Source organism: Lethenteron reissneri, chromosome 25, assembly GCF_015708825.2.
Source record: "Lethenteron reissneri isolate LAM-NWPU_2019-01 chromosome 25, ASM1570882v1, whole genome shotgun sequence".
Taxonomy (NCBI): Eukaryota; Metazoa; Chordata; class Hyperoartia; order Petromyzontiformes; family Petromyzontidae; genus Lethenteron; species Lethenteron reissneri.
In genome coordinates, this window is record NC_083803.1 from 3433551 (window position 1) to 3458920 (window position 25370).

Sequence of the window (25370 nt, forward strand, 5' to 3'; positions counted from 1 at the left end):
TGCAATGGAGAGGCTCACCTGAGCCTGCAGTTTGACTTGACCTCTTCGTCTCCACGCGCACCTCCGTGATGGCCGCCAACACCGTGCCGTTGCCGTGGCGCAAGGCGTTCAGCAGCCGTGCCACCACGTCGCGAACAAACGCACCCTCGCGCAGCCCGCCCACCTGCTCTTCCGTGGACTGAGACACGCGAGAGTTGCACAAAATTAGTAACAACAATAGCACAAACTTTAAAATGACTGTTTAACAGTCACAATATAATAGCCTTAATGGATCAAATCTAAAACTTTATCTCCTTGAACATGCAAGGGATTTCACTGCTCATCTCTATTGTTGGTGCCACCGGTAAAAAAGTACCATATTTATATAATGGTGGCTCGGGTATATATGTATAACTTCTTTTGCACCGTATGTAGCCATCTGGAGGCTCAGTATCTCCAAGGATACTGCAGATTTATCATAAAGATAGCAACACCCACTATCGATTGCAGAAAGAGGTTAAATTCACCCTTAAGTGAGCTTTGATTGCAGAGCCTTTAGAAATGCGAGTATATCACCCAACATTTCTGGGTTACACATTCAGTGTGGATTCCGTCAAGCGACCGCCGTTTTGTGACTGCAGGTGAAGGTGCCGCTGCGGGAGTGCGACTCGTACCACGGCCACCGCCACCTTGCCATCCGAGTCATCGGATGCGTCGCACAGAATGTAGAGCGGTCGCTCTCGCGCCAGATCCCGCAAGAAGGGGAGACGACGAATTTCTGAGCAAACGTGCTCCACCAATGTTCCCTGCGCCAGAGTCCACAAGGATCAGCGGATGGACGTAACCGTTTACAGCACCAGCCGTGGGGCTGACTACATAAAACATGTTCAAAAACCAGAGGACACCACAGCGCATATTCTGTTATACTGTCAAATTTATTTAGTTTACAAGTTTATTGAACAATTATTATACCAACTATGACCTGCCGCAAAATGTTCTACGAAAAAGCGCACGCAATTTCACCGCCCCCTAAAATCTCGCAATCGTCTCAACTATCTACACCCTTGTGATTTCAGGATAGTCTCTAGCAGTTGGGTTGGCGTACCGGCTGGAGATGAAAGAGGTCGAGGGTAAGTGCGAGGCGGGTACAGGGCTCCGTGTCGGCGTGGCCAGGATGGTTGGGCCGGCACTTCACTCTCGTGGGTTCGGGCCGGGGCCAGCACTCGCCCCAGAAGTCGCACGGTGCTGCCAGGCATGAGGAGGCAGGCGTTGCCATGCACTTCTGGCCAGTGGGGCAGCGGTGAGCGTCGGGGCCGGGAACCACTTTCCCACTGGTCAGGCACAGAGTTCCGCCGCACCAAAGCTGCATCAGACATCCACGGTCAAAAAGGGGGGGGGGGGGGGTGGTGGGGAAAGAGATTGTTAGATTCAATAAAAGTTCACATTTCATAAATTCGCAATAGCCATTAGAAAAATGCAATAATGTTTGGAGTTGAGGGGGGGGGGGAAGCACAATCCATTTACACCAGAGGCTAGCTTTGTTTGTGTACCCTAAAGCAGAATTCCACAACTCCTAAATATTAGTGTTTATTATTACACAATTATTCACATTTACTGGAGTGTAAAATAGAACTCCGATCCCACCTTGGTACAGTTGGTCCTGCCGTTGAGGCATTGGCACAGGTTGCACTCGTCGTCCCACTTGGCACCACTGGCATACAGCTTCCCGTTCCACGGACACGGCTTGGCATAAACTGTTGGGCAGAGTCAGGAGTCACTTACGCTGCTGTGTCTGCGAGACGCAATACGTCCGATGTATAAACAGCCTTCGGCCAGTATTCTGCTTGGCTTAGACCACAAGCAATTTTCGGTGAAGCGTTAAAGTTGGGCACACTGCCAGTTAGTCACGTAAGGATCGTTCAAATTGAATGTCATTGCTTTTTTTTTGCACAATGAGCAAGACAGGAGGGGCATTTGGTGGAGCAGAATGCTGCCAGGCACATAGAGAATGATCATTGGAGGAGATCAACGCACCATCTTGGCAGCGAAAGCCGCTCCGTCCATGGGGGCAGAGGCAGCGGAATCCGTTTATCTCATCCACGCACGTCGCCCCGAAGGCACAGGGGTTGGACTGGCACTCGTTCACATCTGCAGCATAACAAAAAAAAACAAGGAGTTTTCAACGTCAGCTTGCGTGAAATTATTTCCAGCTAAAAACAATAACTATTAAGCCTATATCAGCACAAACAGAAGCGGCGACTTGACAGTAAACCTAGCATTGGTGATTGAGCACTGCTGTGAAAACAATGGACTGTCTGGCTGCTGCACAGCAACAAGTGTGTGTGGATGCATGGAAATCCTGCATCAATTACGCATCGGTGGCTTTGGTGCGAATCGGGATTAAAGGAGGCACAAAACGAGAGACTCACTTATTCTGCAGTCGGGTCCAGCAAATCCGGGGGCACAGTCACAACGGTACCAGTTCTCACCATCCACGCAAGTGCCACCATTGTAGCTGCAGAGATTACACAGAGCACAGCCATCAGCAAATCGTTTCATGCAGAAAAGGACAAACCCCCAGTAACCTCAAAAGCGTGGTAAATCAAGCCAGGCTCGCCAGGGCGAAAGGGGGTCGGTGGGTGGGGGGGGACACATCTGACAATGCTGATGGCCGGCCTCGGATGTGCATCTCAACGGTGCTAGCGAGGGCATCGACTCTATTTGCACACCATGTGGCACAGCAGCGCTACATGAAGGCCTATATTGTCCCCATTAAAAGGCTTAGGCCACAAAAAGAAAAACGCATTTAACTGGGATGAAGAGAACAAAGTTTCCACTCACCAAGGATGTGGGTTGCAGTCGTTGGCGTCTGCGAATAAAAAAAAAAGAAGAAAAGAATCAGAATAAGATTCCCAGTTCACGTTTTGTTGAAATGACAAGTGGCGCGATGATACTTAAAAGGGGGCGGGGGGCTCAAATGTTTGCTCTGTGCCCATAGTGACCGATAATCTGGTGCATTGTGCTGCACGAGCTTGTGAAAGAAGCAAAAGGAATACACATTCCCTCTCCAGAAATCCCTCAGGGCAAGTGTACAGAGTCTTTAAAAATTCATGGCATTTTCCTGTCGCCTTTCTTTAAAAAAACATTAGTTTTTACCAGGTAAGGCCCACGAGCTATATAGCTCTTTTTCAGAAGCGACCTGGCCACAAATGATACCTCAATGAAGTGGCTTATCACGTGGAAATATGTAGTAGCCAAATACTCTAAACGTTTGTTTCCATATGCGGAGGGAAAAACCTGAGGACCTGGGAGAAAATGCCACGTGACCACAGGGAGAACATACAAACTTCAAATACACAGGCATCAGGGTCAGGATCGAACCCACGACCTCCTGCTTTCCAAGAGAGGTAGTTAACATCTTCACCATGGCACCTCCATCCTACCAAGACCACCAACCCTGCCCCACCCCTTCCAATTACTAACAGTTTGTGGACAAAACATTGACAATGTAGTCCTTTGTCAATACACTCCTGTGTGCTGGTCATGAGGGTTGTATGATGACCATACATGACCACGCTAGTCAGTTCTGGTTGGTTAAGGAGAGCCCCGGGCAGGTTAAGTTACTACTCATTGCCAGTAATGTCAGCCGTGACTGGTTACCATATTACATTTGCAGTTCGCAGTGTTAAGCCACAAAACCACCTCTCGCCATCCCTCCTACGGTAATAGATTGCACCGCGGAATAATCTGATTTATAAACCAGAGGCTCAAACTGTAAAGTCGTGTGGGCTTTGTCCTTATTTCTGGGATGAGCCACAAAGACTTGCAACCACTGCCCATTGGCCGCAGAATACGCATTACCACAAGCGCGTCGTTTAGCCATTTCAACTGCACATTCCCATAAAAAAACGTGTAAAGTTGGCCAAGCCAAAAGAAAAAGTGCACGGTAACTGGATACATTTGTTGCCATGCACTTCAATATTTTCAAACTTAAACCAAAACGACGGAACTACTTCATGGGCACGGGAAAGGGAAATGACGGAATGGAGCACTTACTTTCAGAACAGGTGGGTCCCTCCCAGCCCTCTTTGCAGACGCAGGTGAACGAGTCCCCGCTGCCAACGCACGTGGCGGTGTTCATGCACGGGTTCGAAGCGCAGCTGCTGTTCCGCACTGCGAGAAGGAAAAAAGAGAATGATTACAGTCGAACCCCTCTTAACGACAGAAATTAGTTCCACGTAACCGGTTGTTAAATACATGTCAAAGGCTTAATTCGGTTGGACAGCATTGAAAGTTACCCTTTTTCACTCCAAAAATGTACTTTATAATATTTAAATGCATATGAATACATAATATTCTAAAAACACAATATAAAAAAAATAAACATTGTTAATCATTGCATTAATTAATATTACTGTACCTACAAATAGCCCGGTGTTAACAGGGGAAGTTGGTAAGTGAACACATTGGGCTCTATGGAGGCCCATCGTTAAGCAATTGGTCGTTAACAGGGGCCGTCATTAATAGGGGGTTCAACTGTACATTCAACAGAAAAAGGAGGGCAGTGGGCACAATAATTCCCCCCCACCACATGCTCCTCCCAACACAAACTACAGGAGGAGCACATTTTCTGGATGCGTGGTCAACAATGCGGGCACACAAAGCGTTACCGATGCTGCACGTGGCACCCTCCCAGCCCATTGGGCAGAGGCAGGCAAACGAGTCACCGCGGTCGTAGCATGTCGCGCCGTTGTTGCAAGTCGCTTCGTCGCACTGCCTCTCCCCTGAACGAACGGACACAACCAGACGACGATTAAAGCATGCACTCCAAATGCCACCACACTGCATGTGCGTGGACAATTTTACACGATGTGCATTGACAAAAGAAAAGGTTCGGTTCAAGGTGCCCCACAAAGTCATTTGACATTTCAGGTCACCATTACTTGTTCGCACTCGCACACATTTATTGAGTAAATAAACAGCTCGTACTTGAGTGACAGGTCTTGCCCTTCCACCCATTGCGACACTCGCAGTAGAAGTCATTAACCAGGTCTCGACAGCGTCCTCTGTTCTGGCAGAGGTTTGGAGAACAGTCATTGGTGTCTGAAACAGAGAAAGCAAAATTAACATTTTAACAATCTAAGACAATGCAGCATTCCAAGGTTCACAACACGGAATTCAAAGTAGGAAAGGCATACATAAATGCGCAAGCATAACTAACACCCAATGTTAAAGAGTATACCTACCGATTTCACAGACGTCTCCTTCCCAGCCCTCGTGGCAAATGCACTGGTAGGACTTGACACCATCGATGCAAGTCCCCCCGTTTTTGCAAGGATTGACAGTGCAGTCATTAATGTCTAGAGATGGGAAGAATGCATATTAGCTCAAAGAGAACAAGCACTATCACACAGCAGGCAACTAAGAATTAAGCAAGTGGATTTTAAGCAAGGGACAGGGGACGTACTCTCGTGGCAGTAGGTGCCGGTGAAGCCCTCGTCGCAAGAGCACGTGAACTTGCCACCGCCCTGACTCACGCAGCGGCCGTGAGGACCGCACACCCCCGATGAGATGTAGCGCATGCCACTCTGCGTCGAGTTGGAAGCCACCGCCACCGTGCAGCTGTCAATCACTGCCGTGCGACAAAAGCGGTCATTAAGAAAAATCACTTGCAAAGTTCAAGAGGTCAAAGTGTCTATTCTGTGCAATTCCATCAGTCGGTCTTAACTAGGCAATGCAAAATTCCACATTCCAATCATGGGGACCAATCTCCCCATATTAGATATAAGATGCACACCATTTCACACCGATGCTCATTGTTGTCGACCTCATAAGAACGATGCGCGCTGGGTCAACCAACATGTAGAGGACAGTGGTCGGATGAAAGCGAATAAACATCTGCTACGTCAAGTAAAAAATTCGTCTTCAACAGGGCGAGTTCACATACGGTGCCGAGTAATGCCTCGCGCTTCATGACACACGAGGGCGATGTGGGGGCTTCACCTTGGCAGGTGCTGGTGCGGCAGTGGTCACGGAGACGGGAGCAGTTCTTCCCCTCGTAGTCTTCGGTGCAGCTGCAGAAGTAGTCCGTGTTGAGGTTGAAGCAGGGTGCTCCGTTCTGGCACGGGTTGGGCTCGCAGTAGTCCACGTCCAACTACAGCGAGGAACCGGAGGGGCGCGTCATTACCATGCCAATAACATTTTACACACGGTTTTACACTCGCCATTGACTGGAGGTGGCTGTGCGCGATGGCACCATCCTTTTTACACAAATAACGTTTCCTCCCTCACCTGACACAGGTGGCCAGAGAAGCCGGCTGGGCAGAGGCAGCGGAACGAGTTGAGCTGGTCCTGGCACTGCCCGTTGTTCAGACAGGGCGAGCTCGCACACTCATCCACCTCTTGCTGACAGCTGCGGCCCGTATACCCTGGCAGGCATGTGCAGCGATAGCCATTCACCAGGTCCTGTGGTAAAAGACACGAAAAGGCTTTTGCTTTGCATCGCCGCTATATACGTATGCATGTGACGCAGTGCTTTAAATTAACTTGCAGAACTACAATTTTAAAACGTGTTTAATTCTGATTAACATCACTCGAGCAGAGATAAAATGGGATGGCTTGCAAAACCCAGCCTGCACGAGACCCGTTGGTGTAAACGATGGCAGCAAAAAAACCAAGTCACATTCTAGATTTGAAGTTTTTGTGACTTTTGGTAAAGTCACGTAGGTGAAAATAAAGTCACATTAAATTAAACTTGTCCTAGAATCAACCCCAGCTCCAGTTCCTTGTATTGCTGTAGCAGGGGCCAGGTATAGGCATTGGGCACGGGTAAAAAAGGCTGCCTAACTTTAGGGAAATCTTATAAACCATGCAATGGTGGCACATGCTGGTACCCGTGACCAGCCTGACCGGATTGATTGGTAGTGGAGCTCATCGCCTGTCACGCAGCTGCAACCACAACATTCACTCGCTGCTTGACCATCTTCAAAAGCAGTTTTGCTCTTTAGAAACACTTGAAAAAAATGTATCGAAAAAAGTCAACATTTCTCACGAGAGCAAATGCTGAGCAAATTTTAGAGAAGTGCGCAGCTTCGATTTGTTGTGGATTGACACCGGAACCTGCGTGTGTGTGTGCGCGTGCGTACACGATACGGGAAGATAATTCAGCATGGAGTAGGCCTTACCGTGCAAGTCCCACCATTCTGGCACTGACCATGGCAGTCGTTAATGTCTGAAAAGAAATGTTAAAGAAATTAAAATACCATTTAAGGACCACTTAAAAAAATAACACACGTCATATTACAACACTTGGGGGCACACATTAACACAAGCTCAGCACAGCACCCTACAGCTGCAAAATGCCTACAGCTCCTCCAAACGATTACAATCGCAGGTGAATGCACACAGCTGTGTTTGAATGCCACCAACACTATACGCGCGTCATCGCCCCAACTGCGTATGTTAACCATTAATGCCCATAAACAGCAGCACGCGTGTAATCACATTCAACACCTGTCAGCGGGCAGATGCCAGCACAACCCAGGTGTCTACACGAAAGCGTAACCAACAACAGGCATGGCCATTAGTGGAACTTTTTTTCTCAAGTTCAACTTTCACAAAGCAAACACGTTTTAAATTAATTGTTTGGGGGGGGGGGGGGGGTCAAGATTTTATAGAAAACTACTTCAAGAAGATCATAATGAGGACTTTTCCTTGTATAAAATGTCAAATCCCCAAGTTGTAATGGCCCGCTTCGCAAAGCAGCAAAAGGCCAGGCGGGCCCTTACCAACCACCTGGCAAGAATGAAGAGCATCGCCACCCGGCAGAAGAGCGGTGCGCGTTTTCACGGTGGGGGACTACTCACCGATGTCGCAGTTGGCACCGCTCCAACCCGGCAGGCAGTCGCAGTAGTAGCTGCCCACCAGGTTTCGGCAGGACTTGGCGTTCACACACGGCTGCCCCTCGCACTCGTTCGCATCTGCATGCAACATAGACGGTTTTTACAGGGGGGCAATTGATGCAACCGCCACGAGCGACTTGGCCTGCAGGCAAACACGCCTGCGCTCTTGGTAACTGTGCGTATTTGTTGAAAATGAAAACAATGAAATGGCAGACAGTTAACTATTTAACAACGAGCATTTATGTATTATTCAGGCTTTTGTCAATATACTGAAGGACAAAGGCCTCTTCCCCCCCCCCCCTCCCCTATGCCGTTTAAGTTATCAAGTGTTGACCATAGTCAACCACGCAGTTCAGTGCGGCCTTGTGGCCACGGGTTGTGGTTCAGGACTCATTCAGCTGTCACTCGTCACAAAGGTTAGCCAAAACACAGAAACTCAGGTAGCCCAGTTTACAGCAAAGTGTGCCAATCACCGCTACTGTTCTCACCCCTGGAACATAAAATAGTTTATGAACCAGTTTAAAGAAATAAGTCGATTTTGCAGAATTTCAACAGATGCCATAAACCAGTGGAAAAGTCAAATGTGAATAAATGCCCTGGAATTATGGTATGAGCAACTACATTCACCCATCATTCAGAAATCTGCTGCTATCGACTTGACGCCACGACACAAAATAACAAAACAGACCTGGTGGAAGTCGAGCAATTTTATGCATTTACAGTAAACAAGATATAAAAAAAAATCGCCAAATTAAGACTGCTAGGGTGGCACAAATTGCAGAGATGTGCCGTGTGTACTGTGCCCTCTAGTCCGCACTGGCGGCACTCGCAGGGAGCGGGACTCTCCTCCCGCACTGTGGCATGCGTACCGAGCTGACAAGTGCGGCCCATCCACTGTGGCGGGCACCGGCACTCAAAATCGTTGAGCCGATCACGGCACGTTCCTCCATTCCCGCAAGGATCCGAGGCACAGTCATCGATGTCTGCAGAGAAACGGCATCGTTAAGAAGCGAGGATGACACCAACGCCCGGTTAATAAAGATGCATCCAAGTGTAAACAACAAAAATAAAGATAGCTGGGAGACGTGGCTTGCACTGGGACCCTACTAGTTACAGAATTTGGGCCAATACACATCTTCAAGGTGAAGTGGGTGATGGTAAATGCAACTGCAAAGCCATAACCCACTGTATTTAAGCAGACAGCCATACAAATCATAAAAACCCACCCATTCGCATCACACCATTACCATTAAGTGCCGTGTTTTACTGTGCAGCTGCATTTCAAATCACACGCAGGTGGCACAGGAGATTATCCGTAATGTGCTCGTAACACAAGGTATCCATTATGGTAAGCGAATGCTCAAATGAAAAAAAAAGCATTAGAAAAAATCAATTCAAAAGATTAGCGAATCAATCTTTAGCACCAAATGCAGCTGAAGTCTATTCTGTGGGACCGCTGCAGTATTGATCGGAGGTAGTTGCCACCCATCAGGGGGTAGAGTCACAAAAACCACAGACAGCCCTTTGTCCCTGGGGACAGGGCTGCCATACGTCCTAATTACGCACAGATAATGTATCCAATGCTTTAAATCCTTTATTAGATCTATTTGTAATTATGCTACTAATCATGCGTGATAAATTAGAGGCGGACAATGCAGCGAGAGTATTGGGTTCGCTGGCGGCGTATCGCGTGGCACCGGCGTAGCCTTTAAAGTGCGCACCAACAATAGAAACGGATCACTTTCCAGAGTCATTCCCTTTTGGTATGGCTTCAGTTTCCTTGGCAGAGAAGGGAAAGTTGTAGGTTTTGTGTTGTGGTGGAGGGGGTGGGCGGCAGAAAGGGGGCAGCTATTTGCCAGAAATGCATTTATTTCAAGGTGGTGTGTGGGGGGGGTTTGGACGCAAACCAACGAATCTCGTTCCCGTGAACTTAAATCTCACGATAGCATGGGGGTAAGGAAAGGGGGGGCTGACGAAGGCCAATGCCCCCTCCCGCCCCCCAGGGCAACCCCAGACAGTCTCCCCCCACGTGTGCCCGTTACCATATGAACAGGTCAGTCCCGTCCAGCCCGGAGCGCAGACGCACTCGAACCCCGAGGGCGTCTCGTGGCAGCTGCCGCCGTTGGCGCAGGGGTCAGACAGGCAGGCATGCTCGGCTGTGTGGGAGAGAATTTCAGGAGAGAAAATAATTTTCAGAGCGCTGAACAAACAACGGGTTGTGTTACGCATAGCTGTGGCGCCTCACCCATAGCCAACTGCCTCGCGTACCGCTCGCATTCGCCATCTCCACTTGCTTCCAGGAGACACTTGTGCCAAGCCCAATTTATTTATTTATCTATCCACGAAATCAGATTGCTTCTTTTTACCTGCAGTTCTCCTCTGCTACCCTGCCCCCCTGCCACATGAATGTGGAATTACCAACATTGGGAACGGGCAGAGTTCCACGATAAAAAAATGGGGCATGCGCGCACTTTGCCTTTTTCTACACTTTCTGCATCCGTCAGACTGATTACATGTTCACCTTTAAAATGCTGATGCAAGTATATTCATCTGGACACCCACAATAGTGACATCTCAGCATTCATAGAGTGTGTGGCAGGGGAATGAAGGACTGTTGTCAAACATAAAACTTAACTACGAGTCTCTCCGTCATAGATTTAATCAAGCTGTAGAATGTATTTCAATTCAAGTTTAAATCTTATTTATCGTACCTTTAACCTCCATCTTATCTTAACCTTTAACAGTGTTAACGTGCGGAAATGGAAATGCTAAATCCCAGGTGGACCCATCGTCCTTCATTCCAATGTCCCTTTTGAGCAAGTTAAGCACAACTCCAAGTAGTTTTGTCCCCAGTAAGAGCCTTGGATGGAGGTCACTGCTCAGCTGCGACCCAAACATGCATAGCGTGAGAATGAAGCCTGCAGATGGCCCACCCAGACCACAACCTCCACACCAGCACTCTCCCCCATCCATAGCCACCCTCAACTCAGAAAAACGCAACTACAGAGCCAGGTGCTCAATACAAGGAAACACGTTAAGGGGTTTTGCTCAGCAGAGCGGAACACAGTAGGTGGGACAGACAGAACCCTCGGAGCAGACGTCACGAGTAAGATCTCCCACCCTTCCCCCACTAAACTACCCCCCCCCCCCCCCCCCCATGAAATAGCACTCAATGTCTTTTTTTTCACAGCAAAGCTGCAGCATTGTGAAAGTCATTAGAGCAAAAAACGCTTTCGATTGTTCCACGGCAGGCTTGGTCAAGAAGGAGAGAGACAATGGATGCTTCTCCCGGATCCTGCAGCTTAACAGACGCGGAACGTACCGATTTCGCAGGTCGTGCCGGAATACCCCTCGGGGCAGACGCAGGTGTACTCATCCGGCTCCGTGTTGGCGCACGTCCCGCCATTCCGACACGGAGTGTGCGTGCCGCAGTAATTTAGATCTACCAATGAAAACAACGACAGCCGATCGGCGCCCACGTGTCAAAAATGAGCAGAGGGGGCACACGAACAGCGAGTGGCGATGCGAGGATATGCAGCAGCTCATGGTGGAGCGGTGGGGGGGGGGTTGCGATGTCGAGCGCACACCTTTATCGCAGAGGAGGCCGCCCCAGTTGGTCTCACAGCTGCACTGCCAGGGCTCGCGGCATGTGCCGCGTACACACCCGGGGTACGGCGAGCACTGGTCACAGTACGCGCCCTGCCAGCCGTACTGGCACCTGCGAGTGACCGCATCGAACAAACGACACGCGCACATTGCTCATCAACTCCGAGATATGGAATGAAGAAACAATACGGTCAAGAATTTACAGATCATGATCGAGAAAGCAGACAAATTTGTACACCCCCATGTAGGCACCATGTTAAAACTAAACACCACGCGTGAAAGAATTGATCATTTTGTTCTTTACCGTTTTTAAACTCGCATGCATTCATATGTAATAACCAAGCTTTAAAAATCTCAGCCCGTTCTTAATACCAATAAGTAATGGGGCCATAGTTGAACCCGGCAATTCATGGCATCAAGCGTCATCACCGAACTGCGAAAGTCAATTCACGTCTACTCTTAACCACCCTTGCTGGCTCACGGAATGTCCCTTGTAAGATCAAGTCCACAGAGCAACGCACGTACGGATTCAAGTGAACGATTTTGAGGTCGGTGCATTGCTGTAAAATTAAAGCATGCATTGCAAGTCGACTGAAAAAGTGCCGTACAAAGTACGTTGCAGGCAAAGTCCTTCATTAACAGAGCACTCATCCACACAACCGAGCTCTCGGCAGCTCGGGAACTCAGGAGGGTGGGGAGCGAAGAGGTCGCTGCACCAGTCACGCAGTAAATTAATAGACTCACATTTTCCCCTGAACTTGTTTCACAACGACAGTGGGAACTGGTGATGCTCAGTTAGCCTGGGTTAATGTGGTGGTTATTTAACCCAAAAAACACAAACTGTGAAATAAATAATTTGCTGCAATCGTCTGGTTCCCAGTGTCCGTGGGCTGTAGGCATGCATCTTGACAGCTGAAAATTATTGGTCTGCTTGTTTTTGCGCTACATTTTTTGAAATGACCTTTTTATTCGTGCTGGCTCCTGGGCTCATTTCAATAGCAGTGAAGTTAAAGCATTTATCACCTATGTGAAACACTTCAAGGCGGCTTCTAAAAATCATTACCTCTACAACTCAACGACAAGGGTGATGGATCACTTTCTAAAATTGGAATTTCCAGTTTTGGATCATGCAAATATTTTTTGGACACGGGAAACATTTTTTAAAGCAGTATTAATCTTACTTCAGAATTACTCCAAATAAAATCTGAAATGACATTTTACAAGCAGAGCAATTCGCAATTTGGAGCGAGGCAATTGGCTTTGCTCCAGTGTTGACCTGTACAAGTGAATAGGTACGATGCTTCTAGATTTGAAGATTTCGTGACTGCAAAGATTCATACTTTGGTTATTTCGGTAAAGTCACATAGGTAAGCGGTTTTGCTTTCGCTACGTTGTCCCCACCTGAAGGACGCTTGTGTTGCGCCCGAAACGTCGTGATTTAATTTAGTTGTTTTCATTTATTTGATTTTTTTTACCTACGTGACTTTACCGAAAAAAAACAAAAAGTAGGTATGATGCTGCAGGTGTACAGAGTATGGGGTAGGGGAACGGAGGACAAAACAAAAAACCTCAGTCTAACATTTCTCCAAAATGTGGAAAGAGGCAGCCAGATCATTGCAAGGATAACAGGGAACCCAATCCCACCTACTGAAGGATGGGCCATAAAAAGGGAGCCTTCAAGGTTACCACACACAGTCCAGAGCCCACACAAGATAGGGTTTTGTTGTGGTAATTTAGATGGAGTTTTGACACCAGCTAATAAAGAGCTCCAAATTCAATTCTAAAACTGTCCAACTGAAGATGCATGGACATGCAAGTATTAAAAACTACTATTCACAGGACATGCAAAGCATAACAAGACTTCACCGAGAGCTCAGTGGCCCAATCCAATTTCACTGTTCAAAAGCAGCCACGCCAAGGGCCAGGTGGGAATTAAGTCTCCAAAGAGCCCCCCCCCCCACTTGTCTGCAACTGCTGTCTGTGGCCTCCTCTACCCCATAAACTTGTTTATTATATTACTGTCGTCACTTTATTTGAAGGTTTGTCACGAAAGCAAACATCCATATGAACCACCACCCCACCCCTTTTCTTGCCTGTATGCCAAAAGGCATTGCAATAGGGTCATGTTGATACTCGTACCACAACAAAACCCTTATTTAAGGGAGATGCAAGAAAATCAATACAAATAAATTGCTCCCAATAATAACCAGTGCCCCCACACGTTGGTTACCCACGACAATTGCACACAATAGTCGATTGCACCTATCGCTCGCTGCGCTCCCAGCCAGTGCCACAGCTTTTGCCGGAAGCCCCTGTAAACAGGCAACGCCCCGCCCCCCCCCCGTAGATGCGTCAAATTGGCAGTCCCACCGGGCAGATGCCCCTGCACCACACTAAAGGCCACACTGAGAGCACAAAACCTCCCTTTGTGCCAATAATCTTAACAGTGCTCATTTCACACGGGAAAAAAAAAGCACAGGAGGGATGCATCTTTAGCTCATGAAAACTCTCACACGCTGACCCCCAGTACCATCATCTTTTTTACCACTGGAAGCATATTACACCGTTTACAGCTTAAACCACGAAACATTAACAGTTAGGGTCATGAGATTGCTTCTTACAGAAACAAGGAAATCTTCATTTTGGCGGTAGGAGGAAAACAAGCTTGAAGTTTATGGCCTCCAGTTACAAGATTATCTTGTACGAAATTCAAAGTCTCAAACGTAAAAATGCTTAACATTACACAGGTCATAACCAAAACCGTTCCGACTTGCTCAACGTGTTACTGCACATCCGACAGGTTGTGTTTGTTTAACAGCAAGCAACACGGCAGATTAACCGCCTGGGATGGGTGCCGAGAACATCCCATCTCCATACAATAGAGCGCCAGCAACGCGCATTGCGGTGGCGGCAAGGGTGGCGCGCCTGCGGACGATGATTTTGACACTCTGGATCTAAGTGCAGGCTGCGAGGCTGGAGTGCCAGTGTGTTGTGCATGCTTGCGCCTCAGCCATAGAGCAGGTGACCCTATTGTGATGGATGGCCCATTGTGGAGACAATCGCCTGGTCTCCCCCAACCTCCACCCCCAAGCTATGCATACTAACCGTGGGAACACTTCACCTTAAGTAAACAGCCAAGCCAAGCAGCAGTGCATGTCTGAGCAGCAGACTTCACAAGCTACAGGGCTGTGGACATCGCCCTGCCCTTCACACATTGGTCGGCTGATGTTTTACAGCAGTGCCGAGAGAGCCGGGGCAAAACAAGATACGCTTACTTTGCAGTGCGGTTTCTCAATGACGCACACATATGAAACTACTATGCACGTGATCCAGGGTAGGATGGGCAGTTTGATTGCATCCCAACTCTTCAAATAGATGAAAATCTATGCCGTTCTCCAATTAGAACACCTTATTTTGAATCATTTTGCACGTTCTTGTCAAATGTGGTGGCAAATAAATTGGAAACCGTGTGACTAGAGATGTTATCTTTCCAATTTTCATAGTGATTGATCCTCAACAGGCCGACTAACACCAAGCTTAGCGAGTGGCTAGGCACACTGCCTAGGTTAATTGGGACTTTAAATATCCTGCGACTAAGAAAAGTACACCATTGGGCATCTCAATCTTCAAACGTGTGTTGAAACGAATCGTTAAAGTATTACTCCAGCATGCTCTCACCTGCTTCTAAACAACGCAAATGCAAAACAAAGAACAAGACTAAACAATTCTGGGGCAGATTCTCGAGGAGTCCTCTGTCCAAGACTTCCCACGAGAAGCGAACGCCCGTCAGGATGAGCGACACTCCTTCGGAATCGCCAGCCCCGCACGCAGATAGAGCACAATGGTGGACATACGAGTGGTATTATTCCGGGGACTCCGATTACAACCCCCATCTGTCAGGCAGCACGGTCGTCCGGGAGACCGGCCCCTCAGTTTGGCCTGAGCACGCTGGGAACAGTGGCCACCCCACCGAGCGAGCAAGTGAGGGGTAGAAGTGGGGCTGGTGGGAGAGGTTGAGAGGGGTGGGGGCGGTGGTGGTGGGCTGGAGAGAGGAAAGGGTCCCTGCCGGGGGAAACGCGTTGGAAGACACCCTCAATTAGTCCAATGAAGGTCAATTTGTCCCACCGCAGAAGAAAATTGTCCAAAAGATTCAAGATTTGTGTTCATATATTTTTTTCCCACCCTGAACGAATGCAATGAGAGAGAAAAACAAAACTTCGGGATGTAAAGTGGTCCACTTAGTTTTCCGGCGATTGCCAGTTTGTTTCTTTAACCTTCGCACAACTCCCAATGCACCCAAAACACTCATGCCCCAACTGTCCTTCCACTTGGCACTCAGCCCCAGAGTGGGGCACCGAAAGTCCCACAGTCGGCTTGCCACCTGCTCGAGGTCAGGCAATTAATCACTTGACAACTACAGCTTTAAATGCCACTCTTATCCAAGAGAAAACAATATTTATGATCATTGATCTCGACTTTGAGGGGAGGGGGGGTTTACTCTTGTTAGGACAACTTTTAAGAGCGGTTGTTGTGGCCATGAAATGAAATTCTGCTACAGATAACAATTCCAATATATTAAGTGACAATTTTTTGCACCCATCGCACGTTCTATACTGCAAAGCTATCGTACCAAACCACGCCTGGAAAAAGACTGCAAAAAGCTGCAATTTTCACTCAGAGCTTCCCATTAGGTCACTGTTAGGGAGGCGGCAGTCTGGAGATGAGTGGATGCAACATTCCAAAGTGGTAGTTCCCACCAGTTTGCAAAACGGGCTCTTCCCTGGCACACCATTACCAGGAAACACTGGGTGAGAAAGAATCTCTGGCCATGCTCTGAAGTGCAGGCCTGGTGGCAGCAGGGTGTGTGGATTAGGCTAATCCTGTTTTCAGGTAGACTGCATTTTTTGTCCGCAGAAAACTGCGTGTTTGCCGACAGTGAATGGAGAGAAGAGGCTTTCTCTGGGGTGCTCCGTGGCAGAGGTCAAACTTTTCACCTCCCGACACCCTCCCAGCAAGAGAACTTTTTTTTTAAGTAGTTTATTTTTGGATTGCATATTTTATTCAGAAGCCAGTCTTTTCTGTTGGTTCTCAAAAGGGCATTGAGAATACAACTCTCAGCTTTAGCTCTAGGCCATGCGGTGTTTACACAGTTAATCCGAATCCTTTGACTCAAAAGATCGCACCTCCCAATTGTCCGAACAAGTATTCGATTGCTGCCAAACTGTACAAAATCTGCGTGCTGGTGCAATAATAGGAAACAAATCTATTCCCATGTATATACAATGGCCAATACTTAGCAAGTTCACAATACGAATTATTAAACATTGAAGGTGATTGGAACACCCAACACTGCAGAAATAGGTAACCAATCATCCCACCAGCAATAGCCACGCAAGAGAGACCAGCATTACCAAGGTTAATGCTCCGGTGAGCACAGCCTCGGGCCATTACATTCGGATAAATGATACATCTTGCTCATCCCAGTGAATCGTTAACAAGTCTGGGGTGCCGAGCAGATCACACGGCACAAGCTGCTGGGTCGACAAGCTGCCGTCTCCGCCAGTAATGGGAGGCGCCACCACCCCCCTTCTTCCTGCTACCCTCCGATCAATGCGGAAAATATGCGGGGCAGCGTAAAATAAATATTTTCAGAACGATGTCCGACTAGTGCTATTTATTTATTGCACGTCCCTTAACCTATGAAATTCCATGTTCTTACAAAAACAACAAGATTATCTTTAGTGGTTCTTAACAATGACAGGTTAAGAGACACATTTTACTTAAAAATATATGATTGTACCTGCGACCCACTCCCCCCCCCCCTCCGACACTGTCTGCACATGAAATACGTGGTGGCTTTGGGGCAGCACTTCCCACTACCGATGTAGAAACAAATATTATTTCTGGAAGCTGTGGCAACCCCTCCCGGTGCTGCTGCAGACCCTGGGTTGGTTCCTCGCGAGAGCATGGCCCTTCCTGCACCGCAGCAGCGAGCCCTCCCACCCTCCCGTGTCCACCGTCAATACAGCTGCCAGTCAAGAGAGGCTTTGGCCTGGCCACAACAATCCACTGCACAAAGGCGCCCCCCCCTGTGAAACGCCCCTTCAACAAGGCCCAAGGACAGCTGAGCCTAGTCAGGCAAGACTGCTCAAACAATCCACGCTCTGTTCAAACCGCTCCTCATGCAGTACCAAAAGCCCAGCGTTTAAGCCAAACAGGCCCTTTTAGAATTCCTCTCTGCCCCCTTACTCAGTGACGTAGTGTCAATTTCTATTAAAGGGATGTCCCATTATTCATTATTCAAATGACACCGTACCAAGCGAGCTACTTCCATGGTTGTAAAGTAAGATTGCTAGCCTTCCTGGGATTGCCGTGTTGTTTTGTTTTGAGATTGTTTTCTTACTTGCATTCTCCAGGAACATTGCAAAATCCATGAATCAAGTCGCAGCCTTGCTTACAAATTGCTGAAAAAGAAGAGAGCACTTTAAATTGACAACATTTGACACTTTCAATCATTCCAAAACATGCTTTTATTCAGGCATTATTAATGCACTCACCATCACCACATGACTGATGAGATCTTCCAATGCGTTTGCCAATAGCACAGGATTAAGATCCATTACAATTAGAGATTACTACGAGATTGCCCAAGGTGTGAAGTATGGCACATGGCAAGCAAATGCGTTCTCTCTTTACCAGTCTCATTAAAGCGCTTGCCTCAGCAACATCCACCAAGCTTCTCCCAGGTTACCCCCCCCCACCCCGCACACTCGCACACCTTGGTTGCAATCGGGGCCCATCCAGCCCTCCATGCAGGCCTTGTTTCCATGCCCGTCGCACGTGTTGTGCCCAAAGAAGTCGTTCCGCGGGCGGCACAGGCGGTTGCAGCTGGTCCCGTAGTAGTGCTCGTCGCAGCGCACACGCACCCGGTACTCCAGGCTGGCCACCATGCCGTGGTGTTGCAGCAATTGCCACGTGTCACCGGGGTTGATCATGCCGAGGTTGAAAGCCCGCTCCACCAGGTCGCCCGAACCTAGGAGACATGATGCGAGGAAGGCACGTACACGGTCAAACTATTGGATACGTAGTAGAGTAAAACAGTTTTTAAAAGTTATTCAAGCGACTCCAACTCCCACCTTCCCCCTCCTGCCAGACCACATCACACTCCTGCTCAAGCTAGCACGGGTCCACGCTCGCTGCACATCTCGGTCAAAATACCACCTTCCAAGGGTAGGGGGCCCTTGTCTCAATGGACAACCACTGCATCAGGAACCAAAGAAAAAAATAATCTTTATGACATTTGAACGGGAAAGGCAACCTATGGGCCAAACTATTTCCACAGCAGTAAACAGAAAGAAAAAAAAATTCTGCAGTCAATTAATTTTGGCAAATCAAATTTCTGCTGAAAAATAATTCGAAACATTCCGATTTAAAGCTTTCGTGACTGCAAGGATTCATCTTCTTGGTTCTTTCGGTAAAGTCACGGAGAAGGAAAATAATAAAATAATAAAAATAAAACATAATAAATAATTCTCGACGTTTCAGCCACAACGCAAGCAGCCGTCTTCAGGTGGAGAACAGGTCTGTCGAGAAGGCAGACCTGTTCTCCACCTGAAGACGGCTGCTTGCGTTGTGGCCGAAACATCATGAGAATTATTTTATTATGTTTTATTTTTATTATTTTATTATTTTCCTTCTATGTGACTTTACCGAAAGAACCAAGAAGATCATTCGAAACACTTTGAAATAATTTGCACATTCCATTCGTAACGTGGTTATTTCCCAACCTATAATACTTTTGCCTATTTTGAAACCGTGCAGAAATGCCAATGGCACGATATTCTAAATGCTAGTGTGGCATTGGGGGACGGGAGCCTTCCTTGCGTGCCAAGCGCCACAGCCACTCCCAGGCAGCATGACAGATCTCGGGGTTACCAGGGAGGGAAAATTCAAACGGCAATATGGTGCGGACGTGTGTGTGCGCGCAAATATGGGTACACGGCAAGCCTACCTGCAATATCAATATTTACTAATATAAGTGACCAAAAATTTACATTATTGAAACCTTTTCCAAAGTGCAAGGGCGCACTCCTTTTCTGGATTAAAGTTTCTACTGCTACCAAGCACATCTATTGCGATTACAAAACAATGCCAGAGTCGGAGCACTGCGACAGACCTTGACGCATCAGACCACAACATAGCCCCTCTATCAGCGCCCTTGAGAAGTAATCGGCCTTTTTAAAGCAAGGAGACTCCAAACTTGAGCACCATTGGTTCCCATCCCCCTTATTCTTCCGGCAACAGGAAAGCTATACAGCTCCGTGAGTCACCCTCGGCTTTCATTATGTTTAACAAAGACAGGGTGCATCTAAATCACAACATAGGCACGTTAGGTGGGACACGGATGCATGGTATCCTTTGCAGCCGACTAGTCAGGTGATCTATGCCTACTTGGTACAAAGTCCAAATCTGGACAAAGTTACAGAGAAGCATATAAATTCCCCGGGAAGCCCCTTGTAGCTCCTGTGCACACCACACGCACATTCCTCTTCCAAGTGGCCACTTGTTCCCATTCAGCACCCAGGTACAAGGGGAAAACTCAACAGTGGTCCACCTTACAACATGAACCCACCGCAGAACCAAGAGCAACAAGATTCGGTCTAACACACCGACATGGTGCGTGTTGAACAAACGTGATTACAAACACACGACGCTCGGCATGGCAATTTGGCGAGTCGTTTAAAGCGTTATGAAAATCAGACTGCTCACGCCAATTTTAGGTCGCAGAATGCCAATTTTCAGACTGCCAATTTTTTTTTTATCTGGAACCAATTGCGTGCTTGTTGTATTCCACAAAAAAATCTAAACATTTTTAAAAGCATATTTGGCAAACTTTGTACGACCGTGCTCAAATACCCAGGAACAAGTCTGGTGACTTCATCATGGGTAATTCTCACAGAACCAGAATCGGCATGCCTCGTAAAACATGCACCCTCATGCAATGCCAGACACCACAGCACACTAGACTCAGGCGTGGGCGAGTCAGCATTATTATTATTATGAGTATATGACTTATCATGCACCATTACTTGGCAATTTCAAATACACTGTCCAACAGAACCATTTTAATTTGTAATGACTTTTTGATTGGTTGTCTCAAATAGTTAATATACTTTAAATTTAAATAAAAGTTGTACATTCCACAACATTTTTGCCCTAAATTAAATGTTATTAATACAAAACAATTCAACTTTCATTATTCTCACAAACGCTTTTTTTCAGCAACCACACGTTCAATTGTCTCAGGCTTATTGGCAACGCATTAGCAAATAAAATACATTGTAAAGTCCAAGCAATGGGGGAAACAAGTCACTTGGTAGAAAACACGAGCACCACCTTTATACACGTGTATACTACCGCAAGGACACTTACCTCCAGCAGTGGTGTTGTCCTGATCCCACGCCTCCAAAATTAGCGTGTACGATCTCTGCAAGGGGGGGGCAAATTTTGGTTACCATTAGCAATTTGAAAATCGAAACGTAACCAAACTTGCATAAGGTACATTATGACGGCGGCACTTTCAAAAGGGACTAAAAAAAAAGATGTAGCTGACAGGAGGCATAAGAACATGGGATGATCGACACTGAGAGGTAAATAGATTTAAATACCATATCACAAAAGTTGACACGAGGCTTCCCCAGACGCACAACCTACCAAAGCTCACAACCAATATTACAAAAACATTTATAAATGAAATTAAATGGTGCTACATCGATGCCCAGAGAAGGAAAATTTAGGGCCAAAAAGGAAACATTAATAAAACATGATTTCTCTTCATTTAGGTTGCAGTGCTCCGAGATCGACGATCCGATAGGCGCGGCCCTTTGATGAATGGCAGTGCATTTTTTAAACCAGGGAGAAGGCAGTGGCGGCGGGTGGTAGCAGACATGTGCCACCCTGGGAGTGTACATGCAGGTGCAAAGAAATTCAGACCTACAGGCCCCCCCCCCCCCAAATCAAACTCCAGACACAATTCCTTCCTCGGACAGCCATCACACGATGGGGAATTTGGCAGCAAGAATCCCCCCCCCCGCGTCCTACCCCCGTCCCCCACCCCTTTTCCCCTGCGGTGCCCGGCTTCCCGTGTTCTCTTTGAAAATCGGCCGCTTCTTGCCGTGCCCTCGTCGAGCTGGTTCCTGGCATCGTTTTATACGTTTCCCTCGGAGAGAACAGCGAGCGCGTTAAATGTCAAACTAAAAAAAACAAATCAATTGCGATCGGCAAACATTACTTTCGTTTTGTGCACACTGTTCTAACTATTCTTTGCGTTTATAACCTGAAGCAGTGTTAATACGAGATATCACTATGCATCAGATTCAAATAGATTATTGCATCGAATCACCAGTGTCAGAATTATTGGTACCCGTTTGTAAATTATATTCATTACACTGTTAGGTTTAAGGACAATAAAGCGAGCAAAACTTTAAGGCAGAAAGCAGATAATACAATCTTTAATCAAATAACCAAATGACCATTTGTTAAATGCCCAGAACAAGACTTGTTCCATGCCTATACGTTCGTATAAGATTTTAAGTTATAAGTATTTTAAAAGGTTCTCTTTAAACATTAGTGAATCCTAGACATCCGACCAAATAAACATTGGATTAAATCTTGACAAAAGATTTGCGACTTTAGGAATTCATATTTGGGTGTTTCTGTAAAGTCACGTAGATAGGTTCAAAGAAAATATCGAAAAACAACAAAACTACGACGTTTCTATTGCAACACAAGCGTGCGTGATCAGGAAGATGAACGCTTGTGTTGCGATCGTTATTTTCTTTGAACCTATCTACACGACTTTATCGAAAGACCCAAAGAATATAAACATTGGACTCTTGCCATATAACCAGCATAATTAATGTTCACAGTGCACTCCTTTAAAATCCAAAATCAAGACACACAAATGTATTTTACCAGCATCTCAGCTACATAGGGCCCCAAGCCCCTCAACCCTCTCTGAACCCCAGCTTGAGCACAAACTCCCTCTCCCACAGGTATCCGGTGACAGCGGCAGTGCTCGGAAACCTCACACCACTATCTCCCTTTTTAGCGCTGCGACCTCAGGAGGGCTCAGCAGACGCTACCTGCGAGCAGACCACCCTTCTGTTCCATCACGTCTCTCAACACAACTGCAAGTTCATCAAAACAAGCCTCGTTAAATTGGGCAATCTCCCCGGCTAGCTTTGTGTTTCACGTCGGGAAAGATAATCTACACTCGCTAAAAAGCACACCAAGTCGCACTGCCAGACAGTGGTCATCCTCCCCCAAAACGGCCGAGGAGGCTCCATTTCAAAAATTAATACACTTAAATAAACCATTGTTGAAAAACTGTCAAGTGTGGAATGCCTTCCACTTTGGCAGAGGGTACAACTAATATTTTTCGGCAAGTGCCTTTATAGCTTGCAAGCCCCGAGGGTGGCCAAATGTCACGTGTTTACTGCAGGTAAATGAAAAACAAACCTGAAAGACAAGTAAAATAATGAACCTTCCCCAGGAAGTGGCAAGAATGCACAAGACCTGCCGCCACCACTGACCCCGGGAAATTCTTTCCCAGCAGTAAAGAGCGGCGCAGTGGAGGGCCAAGCCCGAGGGTGTTTGTTGGCAGTCACAAAGCACATGGCCAAGCTTTCCGTGGATTTAGAGGATGGCCGAATTCAGACACACAGGGGATCAGACACGGATCACGGACTGGGTTGATGACGGTGCCAGTCTGCCAGGCCAAAATGGGCGCAGCACCGTCCGCACATCACCGCCAATGCTGGCACACAGTTTTTAATCTTTTAATTTGCAGACACTGTGCTTACACAATGCATTAAACAGATTGAAAGTTAAACACAAGGCGCCCCTAAACGTAATACAAACTGCCACTTTCGTTATACGATACATAATTCAACAGCCGACTACTGCGCAACTAGATGGAATATATTTATCCAAATCTTTTTAGGTGTTAGTAGAATACAGCAGGGGTTAGCACATCTGCTTTGAACCCAGTGACCCGAGTTTGATTGCAGGCCATGGGCAAACGAGATGTCAACTGGTCCAGGGGGTCACCTCTTGACCAACCTGCACTAAACAGCATGGTGAAGTATGATCAACCATCTCACCCCATAACTCACATAGGGAGGTTTTTTGTCCAATAGATTGCCAAGGGGCTGAAATTTATTTAATTGTTATACGAACTAGCAGCCCACACACAACCTTTGGATGTGAGCGTCCATCCCCAATACTTGCGAGAAACTTAGTTTTTTCAAACAGTAAAATAACCATTTACAACAACGTGTCAATCCGACTGCTGGATGAAGGGACTCATCCTACCGCACGAGTGATGGGATGTTGAACGAGCAGTAGTAACGCCGTGGGATACCGGTAACATCACCACCGAGTACAGGTGCTTGGGAGCACAGCACCCAGCCGGACAATCGACCCAGGTAATCCAGCCAGAAAACTTGAAGAAAAAGTACAATATGGATTTTGTGTATGTGATTGGACCTGTGGCTCAGCAGTTTGCGCACGGCGATTCCCAGCTATATTTAACTTCAGTGACAGTTTTTGTTTCACAGGTTGTACCCCCCCCCCTTCACCAAGTCACACTAATCAGCATCGTGAAGCATGGTCAAACGACTCCCTAACCCCCCTCCATGGCAGGGCAAAGGGCTTCATCCATCAGTTGCTGAATAAAGGACTATCAAAGGTCACATTCACAATGCATTTCCGTGTACAAATAAAGTGCAAAGAAAATTACGAAAAAAAATATGAACAGCTGTGCTTTATTGCAACGTAGGAAATCATAAATGGAGTTGTAAATCATGCCCAATGAGGTTTACTTTTTCCCACGCTCCCATGCCAGAGCCGTGCCCGCGTGCCTGTTCGGGCAAGCCACAACAGGTCTGCCCCCTTCTGCAGCCGGCACGGCACCACCTCCAGCCGAGCCTCCACCAGGCGCAGACGCCCTGCCAGGAAATCACGCCAGTTGACCTCACACCCTGCTCCCCCCACCCCCCCCCCCCCCCCGATAAACTTAATCTCGAGACGGGACAGATGTGGCCAAAACACACAAGGGGGTTAGAGTTTAGCGGTCAGTCTAAGGTGTAGCATATTCCCCCACCCCCCACTGCTCCTCCATCTTCACCCCCATGGTGCAAGGGCACGCTGGGCAACGAGGAGCCTCATTTGTCAACTCGAAACGAGGGGCCTCTGTTTATGTTAGCAACAGCTGTAGAGCCTGTCTGCCAGAGGAATCCAGCAAATCTATTAAATTGGCTTCGCAGGGCACCAATCTAACAAACTTTAGCAGGCCGTGCAGTAGGAAGTGTGCCAAGAACTTCAGCAATCCAATCAATCTTCAAAGCCACAAATAGAACCTGGTCAAGAGCAAGACGTTATTACGTCCAATCATACAACCAAGTTTTTTTTTTTTAACCCAAGTGAGCAGACGCCATTTCGAATATGAACATGTTTTAAATAAAAAATAATTTGTGCAATAGCAACAATCTCAGTGCAATTAAATGATGTGTTTTACAAAGCAATTGTCACCACCACCCACGTTCTATACATTGCTAAAATGAAGTTATACCCATAACCATTAATATCCCCCATGGTCCTGCAATGTCAATTCATGTAATTGCTCACGCAGAAGCGAATCTTGTTGCTCCAGCTTTGCGGTCGCAGTACCAAGGGGAGTGTTCTTTTTGGCTGCCATTCCATTACCAGTCTTGTCGATCATGTCCATCTGCCATCCTTGAAATCAGCTCGTGCACACAGGTCCTAGGATGGATCATTATATAAAATCCGAGGATCACAAGAGATGGTAGCAGACTGGGGAGG

The 25370-nt window shown here is 47.2% G+C and overlaps 1 protein-coding gene across 1 annotated transcript in view; it reads right to left on the reverse strand.

The window, feature by feature from the left end:
- JAG1 (jagged canonical Notch ligand 1) overlaps positions 1-25370 on the reverse strand; it is a 35871-nt gene that overhangs the window by 2215 nt on the left and 8286 nt on the right. Inside the window, exons 3-25 of the mRNA XM_061558925.1 lie at positions 20919-20973; positions 18265-18519; positions 17890-17950; positions 11468-11598; positions 11203-11322; positions 9923-10036; positions 8750-8863; positions 7845-7958; positions 7164-7210; positions 6271-6444; positions 5983-6133; positions 5447-5611; positions 5226-5339; positions 4969-5082; positions 4650-4763; positions 4036-4152; positions 2821-2848; positions 2409-2494; positions 2014-2127; positions 1624-1733; positions 1085-1342; positions 654-785; positions 19-178 (exon numbers count right to left, since the gene is read on the reverse strand). Of these exons, the coding sequence (XP_061414909.1) occupies positions 19-178; positions 654-785; positions 1085-1342; positions 1624-1733; positions 2014-2127; positions 2409-2494; positions 2821-2848; positions 4036-4152; positions 4650-4763; positions 4969-5082; positions 5226-5339; positions 5447-5611; positions 5983-6133; positions 6271-6444; positions 7164-7210; positions 7845-7958; positions 8750-8863; positions 9923-10036; positions 11203-11322; positions 11468-11598; positions 17890-17950; positions 18265-18519; positions 20919-20973 (2848 nt within the window). The remainder of the gene's footprint in view (positions 1-18; positions 179-653; positions 786-1084; positions 1343-1623; positions 1734-2013; positions 2128-2408; positions 2495-2820; positions 2849-4035; positions 4153-4649; positions 4764-4968; positions 5083-5225; positions 5340-5446; positions 5612-5982; positions 6134-6270; positions 6445-7163; positions 7211-7844; positions 7959-8749; positions 8864-9922; positions 10037-11202; positions 11323-11467; positions 11599-17889; positions 17951-18264; positions 18520-20918; positions 20974-25370) is intronic.